Source organism: Myotis myotis, unplaced genomic scaffold (genome assembly GCF_014108235.1).
Source record: "Myotis myotis isolate mMyoMyo1 unplaced genomic scaffold, mMyoMyo1.p scaffold_m19_p_5, whole genome shotgun sequence".
Classification (NCBI taxonomy): domain Eukaryota; kingdom Metazoa; phylum Chordata; class Mammalia; order Chiroptera; family Vespertilionidae; genus Myotis; species Myotis myotis.
This window is the reverse complement of record NW_023416357.1, coordinates 95,037,696-95,046,725: the sequence shown is the minus strand read 5'-3', so window position 1 is coordinate 95,046,725 and position 9,030 is coordinate 95,037,696. Positions and strand designations below refer to the sequence as shown.

Below are 9,030 nucleotides of genomic sequence, written 5' to 3'. Positions count from 1 at the left end.
CACAGTCACTACTGAAAATTATAAATCATTTAAAAACAAAGGTAATACTAAACATGTATCACTTTCTAGGTACTTTACTACATTTTACTATTATCTATGCTCTTGAGATTATGTATGTCTATTGTATCTATGTAGCAGAAATACTGTACAATGGGTTGCAATTGTCAATTTCTTCCCTTATCTGTAGTGAATGATGTCACATTAATATCTTGAAATTGACTATGGTGAAATATTTAAACTGTAGAAATTGGCAAATAATACAAATCAAAGCTTTATTTCCCCTAAAAAGCAAGTTGTTAAGCATTTACTAGCACACCACAGGTCATATAGGTTTGCCACAGAATAAAACAGCAACTAGGTGCCCCGACCCGCGGGACAACAATGGGGGAACGAAGAGACACCCTAGGGGAATGAGACAAACAAGGGACACGAAAGAATGGAGGCAAGACAAGTTCTGATCAAGCCTCAAATTTTATTCCTACAGCGGCAGGATATATACTGTTTTAGGGATGGGGGGCCGGGTTAAGGGGTCTATGGGCAGTAACCTATTACTAAAGATTTATTAGGCTCCGGATGGCTGTGCTTATCAGCGGAGATGTGTGATTTAGCGGCTGTGTGAGGGTAGTTTATCTTTTAACTGCTGGCCAATTTGCAAGACACAGGTGGTTTCTGGTAATTAGGAGTTTCTGGAGGAACCAGAAACTTATAGTTCTTAAGATGGTTTTGTCTAAGCCAATATCTCTAATGGCTCCCAACAACTAGGGTTTCTGCAAGTTCTCAAGACAGAAGATAATTTTAGGGGTCTGTGGGGGGGCTGCTGGCAAGACACATGGGTATGCTTCTTAAAAATATCGTCAACTGCCCTAACCTGTTTGGCTCAGCGGATAGAGCGTCGGCCTGCGGACTCAAGGGTCCCAGGTTCGATTTTGGTCAAGGGCATGTACCTGGGTTGCAGGCACATCCCCAGTGGGAGATGTGCAGGAGGCGGCTGATCGATGTTTCTCTCCCATCGATGTTTCTAACTCTCTATCTCTCTCCCTTCCTCTCTGTAAAAAATCAATAAAATATATTTTTAAAAAATATATCATCAACTGAACTCAGGGCACAGGCAGAGCCATGCCCTGGGGGCAGTCCTAGTCAAGAGGCAAGGACGACCCTAACTGGTTTGGCTCAGTGGATAGAGCATCAGCCTGCGGACTCAAGGGTCCCAGGTTCAATTCTGGTCAAGGGCATGTACCTTGGCTGTGGGCACATCCCCGGTAGGGGGTATGCAGGAGGCAACTGATTGATGTTTCTCTCTCATTGATGTTTCTAGCTCTCTATCCCTCTCCCTTCCTCTCTGTAAAAAAAAAAAAAAAAAAAAAAAAAAAAAAGAGGCAAGGATGCCACTCAGTCTGACCTTTCAAAGCCCAGGTGCCAGGGAGTGGGTTTTTGATATGTAGATCCAGCCAAGCATCAGGAATGAATAGGACTCTACTCCTTCTGACTGGCCCCGCCCTGTGGGAGGGGCCCTGAGGTGGAGCCACGACTGCTCATCACGCCCACCAGGCGGGCCCACCCAGAACTGATGTAACTTCCTGTTACTTTGAGTATATATTAAACTTACTTTAGGTGCTGGGTGTCTGTCTGTCTCTCCATCAGAGGGCAGAAGCCCACCCGGACCCAGCTTCTTCTATTTTTGTGTCTTGTCTCTTTAATTCATTTCTTTCTCAATCCGAAGCACCTTTACTTAAAGAACTGTTCATTTCTCTTTCCATGCTAGATGAGGAGGAGGGAGACCCCCCCCCATTATAGGGGTCTATTTACTAGAAACAGTTATTATTATTATGAATTATTATATCCAACTATTTATCAAGCTCTTGTTATGTGCAAATATTGTGTTCATTGTTCAACATGGAGTCTCTCTTTTAAATATTTTTATTTGAGAGAGAGAGAGAGAGAGAGAGAGAGAGAGAGAGAGAGAGAGAAATATCATGTGCTGTTCCACTTATCCATGCATTCATTGGTTGATTCCCGTAAGTGCCCTGACCAGGAATTGAACCCATAACCTTGGTATATCAGAACAATGCTCTAACTAACTGAGCTACCCAGCTAGGCTTTGAACTTCTTTTAATCCTCACAGCAATCCTCATGAAATTTGTACTCTCAATATCTCCCACTTCACAGATTAAAAAAAAAAAAATGAGGATCAAATAGATTCCATGACTTTCAAGGGCAAAGTGGGGAGTAAGCAGCAGGTTACAGGATTGCAGCCCAAGTCTGTCTTCCTGGAGATCTGTTTTTTCTCCTCTAAAGAGAACCAGAACCATCAAGGCTGACTTGATCCTGAGACATCTTAAAAACTGATCTAGGCCTCCTTTAATCAGTCACAAGATGAATTCTGGAGTCTTCTACTTGTCCTCCCCATCTCTCACCCCATGCTGTGTCTTTCCTTTTTACCACACTCCTCCACGCAAAGAGATTCATAACAGGCCTCCCCAAGATGTGCCGCTCTGGCACGTGGATTATTTTGAGGTAAACATAATCTGGACCCTGTGGGCTCAAGAGAAACTTTTACTTCTCCCTTAAAGAATTCAAATTGGTGTCTTGCCCATAGTAAGAGTTAACACTAGAAATAACTTTTTATGACCTATCTATAGGGGAGGGCAAGCTTCTAATTTCTGAACATCTGCTCTTATCATCCTCCAAAATTCCCCTCCTACCCCTCTAAAGCTTTATCTCATTCCTTAGCTAGGCAGTCATAGTAACCTCATTTTACCTCTCTGTTTCTGAACCTCTCATGTACGTGGGATTCCGATATGTACACCTGTAATTAAATTTTATTATTTTCTCTTGTTTATTTGATTCATCTCAATTTAATTATCAGACAAGTCAAAAGAACATAGAAAGGTAGAGGACAATTTTTCCTCCCCAGCCCCCATCACCTCTCATTTTTATTTCTCTATCTCTCTACCTCACAAAATAGCTTACAATTTCCTCATGGAGTAACTAAGAAATAAATGCAAACTATTATTGTTTTACTCAATTAATAATGAATATTGGAGCTATAAGTTATCAATGCAAATTACACTGAGAAAAACTAAACATCACAGAGGGTCAAATTTACTTTTGGTTAAAAGAATCAAATCTACTTTTGGTTGAGAGAATCAAATTTTCTGCACAAAATGTCTATCTTTGCTAAATCGGCAGAAATAGTAAATCAATAGAAAATTCATATACTATAAAATCAATAGTAAACTATAATCAGTATATGTAATAGGGGGAAAATAATAGTTTAAATAAAATTAGTTCCAAAATTTAAATAGAAAATGACTAACTTCAGCAAAATAAAAAATGAAATGATTCAAGGAATATTAGAACAGTTTAATTGACCCATGTAGATCATTGATCATGGAATTACATTGGTTTAATAGCATTCATTTTAAATAATGCTTTCTTGTTGACATTTCATCTGTGTTGATATCATTCTGATCCAAACATTTGTATTCAAAATGTTCTGTGCACCGTATTGGAGTGTGAGAGCGGGTAAAAACATTTTCCAACTCCGGAGGCCAGCTCTGCCCTGACCATCCTTACTTTGTTTCTTGGCCTTTTTCACCCCAAAGTGTCCTGACTAACCCAGAAGATAATGAAGAAAAGATATGTGGGTTTCCTGTAAGGGAATGTTTCCATAGTCGTATACTAAGTAGGAGTGGCAAACCATCTCAGGGTCTTGGAAATCAACTTTGAATTATTGGAATTTTGAAAGCTGAAGACAATAAAGATCCAGCCCTTATATATAGTACCTGCTATATAAAAACTATTCAAAAATATCTGATGGATAGATGGATGGTCAGATGAATAAATGTGTAGATAGACTTATTGGGGAAAATAATTTTATATATATATAATTTTTGTCTTCTATTCTTCACCTACGTATAGTTATAGGAGTTAAGTATGATGGTACTAAGATCAACCAATCTAGGCAATAAAATAGAGTTCTATAGATATTAATAACTATGTTAGCTAGGATGTCTCAGCTGGTGACACTATTTTTTTTTAATATATTTTTTACTGATTTCAGAGAGGAAGGGAGAGGGAGAGAGAGATAGAAACATCAATGATGAGAGAGAATCATTGATCAGCCCCCTTCTGCACAGCCCCCACTGGGGATTGAGCCCACAACCTAGGCATGTGCCCTGACCGAGAATCGAACTGTGACCTCCTGGTTCATAGGTCGACACTCAACCACTGAGCCATGCCAGCCAGGTGTCAGCTGGTGGACACTCTATATACTGTGGGGAAGAAACAAATTTTTCTCTACTCTCAAAATTCTTCTGGCTGGTCTAATAATCACATAGACATGAGACAGATGAGCAAGAGAAAATAAATAAAATTTAATACATACATATGTATGGAAATCTCACATACATGAGAGAATCAGAGACCCCATGAGAGGTTCAGAGATATAAAGGGGTGAAGAGACCAAAGTTTTGTCACCCTGAGGCTGATGTTTTGGGATATTAACTTTAAATTGTGTATTAAGAAACAAACAAACAAAAATCCTTTCCTACCCAAGAGAGTTAGACAGAGAAACCTGCTTCAGGAAGGAGATCTTAGGATGTTTCCATACCCTAATTTGAATTAAGCATGGTAAACAAGAGGGCTTCAAGCAGGTTCATATTACCTAGATACCCCTTGTGTCCCATTGTTTCTGAGTCACCTAGCAAGAATTTACCCACCATGTGTATTCCACCCTCCCTCGAGTTCCTTAACAGAGCCCTAGGCTCTGCGGGCCTAGGCCCTGACCTTTGGGACTGGACCCGGCCCTTCGGGACTAGGTTAGCCATTGAGGGGCTTGACTCCGCCCTTCAGGTCTGGGTTCCACTCTTCCCGGCTAGGTTCCGCTCATCTGGGCTAGGCTCTATCCTTAGGTCTCGGCTCACCTCTTAGGGGCTTGCCTCTGCCTTTCGGGACTGGCCTGGTCTGTAGGTTCAGCTCTTAGGGGCTAGGCTTGGCTCTTCAGAACTAGGGTCATCCGTGGGGACTAGCTTCAGCTCTTAGGGCAGTGATGGCGAACCTATGACACGCGTGTCAGAGGTGACACATGAACTCATTTTTTTGGTTGATTTTTCTTTGTTAAATGGCATTTAAATATATAAAATAAATATCAAAAATATAAGTCTTTGTTTTACTATGGTTGCAAATATCAAAAATTTCTATATGTGACACGGCACCAGAGTTAAGTTAGGGTTTTTCAGAATGCTGACACGCCGAGCTCGAAAGGTTCACCATCACTGTTAGGGCCAGGCTCAGTTCCTTGGGTCTACACTCTTGAGAACTGAGCCTAGCCCCAAAGAGTCGAGCTTACCTCTCTACCCCTATAACTAATCAAATGAGGTAAAACTTTCCTTAACAGAACACAAGGTTCTGTGGAACCAGGCTCCACACTTTGTGAATGGGCTCAGCTGTTCGGAGGTAGGCTCAGCTTTTCGGGACTAGTTTGGGCTCTCTGAGGATCTGAGGTTAGACTCTCAGCCTCCGGGGCTAGGCTAGACTCAAGGAAGCATTAGTCTTTAGTGATGTCTCGCTGCACATGGACCCATCACAGCTTTTTGCTTGTGTTGGCAAATGGCAATGAGTTCAAAAGGTCTGAGTATCTGCAGGGCACAAACATTCATTCCAAAGCCCCCCATCCCCTCTGACTTCCATCATGGGCCTGTCATGAGAGCAGCAGCTGCCTGGACTGTTTTCATTTCAGTACACAGTAACTTTACACAGCCTTACAAAAACACTAGTGCCCTGGTGCATGGATTCATGCACATTAAAAGGAAATTAATTAGAAGGTGGCTGGTGGGGCGAGACTGGGTGAGATGGGCCAGACATGCCCTGGAGCCAACCTCCTGCGGTCCCTCCCCTGCCATCTGCCTACTGTGCCATGTCTCAAAGGGCATCTGCAGAGTGAGTGGGTCCCCTCCAGCAGGTGGGGTCCCTCGGCCTGGCCTGTGGGGATTGGGCCAAAACCAGCTCTCTGACATCCCCTGAGGGGTCCTGGATTGCAAAACAGCAGATCTCTGGTGATGCACCCCGGAATCGGGCTCCCTCCTCTCTGGTTCTGGAGTGCATCACAGGAGAACCGCCGCTGCCAAGTCATCACAGCTCAGCAGCTCCTGCGTTGAACATCTTCCCCCTGGTGGTCAGTGCACATCAAACCTACCAGCCGGTCAGACGGTAGGATCGTCACTTAGCCTTTTATATATAGAGATAGTTACAGACCTTCCATCATGTTCCTACAATCAGGAGCAAAGATCCTTTCATGAGAAGAGATTATTTCTAGGGCTGTGCCACATTGAAATATCAATACCTGTTATCAAACTAAGCATATTACAAGGTCATTGCAATCAAAACAGCCTAGTACTGACACAATAACAGGCATATAGATCCATGAAAGAGCACACAGTGCCCAAAAATCAACCTATGGTCAATTAATATTTGACAAAATTTGTAAGAGCATACATGGAGAAAACACAGTCTCTTCAATAAATGGTGTTGGGAAAACTGAACAGCTACATACTAAAAAAAGAAAAAGTGAAACTAGAACACTAACTTACACCATAAACAAGCATAAACTCAAAATGGATAAAAGACTTAAATGTAAGTCATGAAACCATGAAAACCCTAGAAAAAAACACAGGCAGTAAAATCTCAGTTATCTCTACTAGAGGAGTGTTTGTAGGTGTCATGGCGCCGAGCTATGGGCTTTTCCTCTGCTTTCTGCTCTGGGGAGGCACGGAGCTCTGCTACTCCCAGCCCATATGGCAGAGAGGGACCCCCCGCGTTGTGGTAAAGTGTCTGGAGGCCCAGCTCGTGGTCACTGTCAGCAAAGACCTTTTTGGCACCGGGAAGCTCATCAGGCCTGCAGACCTCACCCTGGGCCCCGAGGACTGTGAGCCCCTGGTCTCTATGGACACCGATGATGTGGTCAGGTTTGAGGTTGGGCTACATGAGTGTGGCAACAGCCTGCAGGTGACGGAGGATGCCTTGGTGTACAGCACCTTCCTGCTCCACACCCCCCGCCCTGTTGGAAATCTGTCCATCGTGAGGACAAACCGCGTGGAGGTGCCCATAGAATGCCGCTTCCCCAGGCAGGGCAATGTGAGCAGCCATGCCATCCTGCCCACCTGGGTGCCCTTCAGGACCACAGTGTTTTCGGAGGAGAAGCTGGTTTTCTCCCTGTACCTGATGGAGGAGAACTGGAGCTCTAAGAAGAGGTCCCCCACCTTCCAGCTGGGAGATACAGCCCACCTCCAGGCCGAAGTTCACACTGGCAGCCATGTGCCCCTGCGACTGTTCGTGGACCACTGTGTGGCTACACCGACGCCAAACCGGAACGCCTCCCCTTACCACACCATTGTGGACTTCCATGGTTGTCTCGTGGATGGCCTCTCCGACGCTTCATCCGCTTTCAAAGCACCCAGGCCGGGGCCAGAGACTCTCCAGTTCACAGTGGATGTGTTCCACTTCGCTAATGACTCCAGAAACATGATATATATCACCTGCCATCTGAAGGTCACTTCAGCTGACCAAGTCCCAGACCAACTAAACAAAGCCTGTTCCTTCAGCAAGTCCTCCAACAGCTGGTCCCCAGTAGAAGGCACTGCTGATATCTGTCACTGCTGTAACAAGGGCAGCTGTGGCATTCCAAGTCGTTCCAGGAGACTGGTGGGACAGGGGCAAGAGTCTGCTTCCCGCAGGCGCAGGCACGTGACAGAAGAGGCAGATGTCACGGTGGGGCCACTGATCTTCTTGGGAAAGACTGGTAACCCTGACGTGGAGGAGTCGACCTCTTCTCTCACCTCTTTGATGCTGGGGTTAGTCCTAGCAATGGTGGCATCCCTGACTCTGGCCAACATTGTTCTGGGTCTTGCCAAGTGGCGTCGGGCTGCTTTCCACCCTGGGAAGTGACCTGTGTATGCTCCCCAATAAAAGAAGTGTGAACAAAAAAAAAAAAAAAAAAAAAAAATCTCAGTTATCTCTTATAGCAATATTTTTGCTGATATACCTCCTAGGAAAAGGGAAAAGAAGGAAAAAATAAATAAATGGAACTACATCAAACTAAAAAGCTTCTGCCCAGCAAAGGAAACTCTTAACAAAATGAAAAGGGAACCCACTGTATGGGAGAAAATATTTGCCAATGATACATCTAATAAGGGGTTCATTTCCAAAATATATAAAGAGCTTATACAACTCAACACCAGGAAGACAAAAAAATGAGATATCACCTCACACCTGTCAGAATGGCTACCATCAATAAAGCAAACAAGAAGTGCTGGTGAGGATGTGGGGAAAAGGGAACCCTAGTCCATTGCTGGTGGGAATGCAGACTGGTGCAGCCACTGTGGAAAACAATATGGATATTCCTCAAAAAATTAAAAATGGAACTGCCATTTGACCCAGTAATCCCACTTCTGGGAATATATCCTAAGAATTCTGAAACACCAATCAAAAAGAATATATGCACCTTATGTCATAGCAGTGTTATTTACAATGGCCAAGATCTGGAAACAGCTCAGGTGCCCATCAGCAGATGAGTGGATAAAAAAAATAAATAAATAAAACAAAACACCGGTGGTATATTTACACAATGGAATACTACACAGTTGTAAAAAAAGAAGAAACTTTACCTTTTGTGACAGCATGGATGAACCTAGAAATTATTGTGCTAAGCAAAACAAGCTAGACAGAGAAAGACAAATACTACATGATCTCACCTATATGTGGAATCTAATGAACAAAATAAACTGACAAACAAAACAGACCCAGAGGCATGGATACATGGAACAGTCTGACAACTTTCAAGAAGAGAGGGGTGGGGGGACTGGATGAAAGAAGGTGAAGAGATTAGCCAAAAAACATATATACATAGCCCGTGGACATAGACAACAGTGTGGTGATGACCAGAGGCAGGAGGAGTGGTAGCTGGGTGAAGTGGGTAAAGGGGAGTAAGGGGGTAAGGGGTGGGTAATGAAAGACATCTGTAATAGTGTCAAC

The 9,030-nt window shown here is 43.6% G+C and overlaps 1 protein-coding gene across 1 annotated transcript; it reads left to right on the top strand.

Moving 5' to 3' along the window:
- The first annotated feature begins 6,720 nt into the window (after window positions 1–6,720).
- LOC118656727 (zona pellucida sperm-binding protein 3-like) lies at window positions 6,721–7,944 on the top strand. The gene has a single exon (XM_036310304.1). The coding sequence runs from the start codon at window positions 6,721–6,723 to the stop codon at window positions 7,942–7,944; it is 1,224 nt and encodes a 407-aa protein (XP_036166197.1).
- Window positions 7,945–9,030: the final 1,086 nt, after the last annotated feature.

What these genes read in the sequence shown, in the direction of transcription:
- LOC118656727 (XM_036310304.1), top strand. Translation starts at nt 6,721, where the DNA reads ATGGCGCCGAGCTATGGGCTTTTCCTCTGCTTTCTGCTCTGGGGAGGC.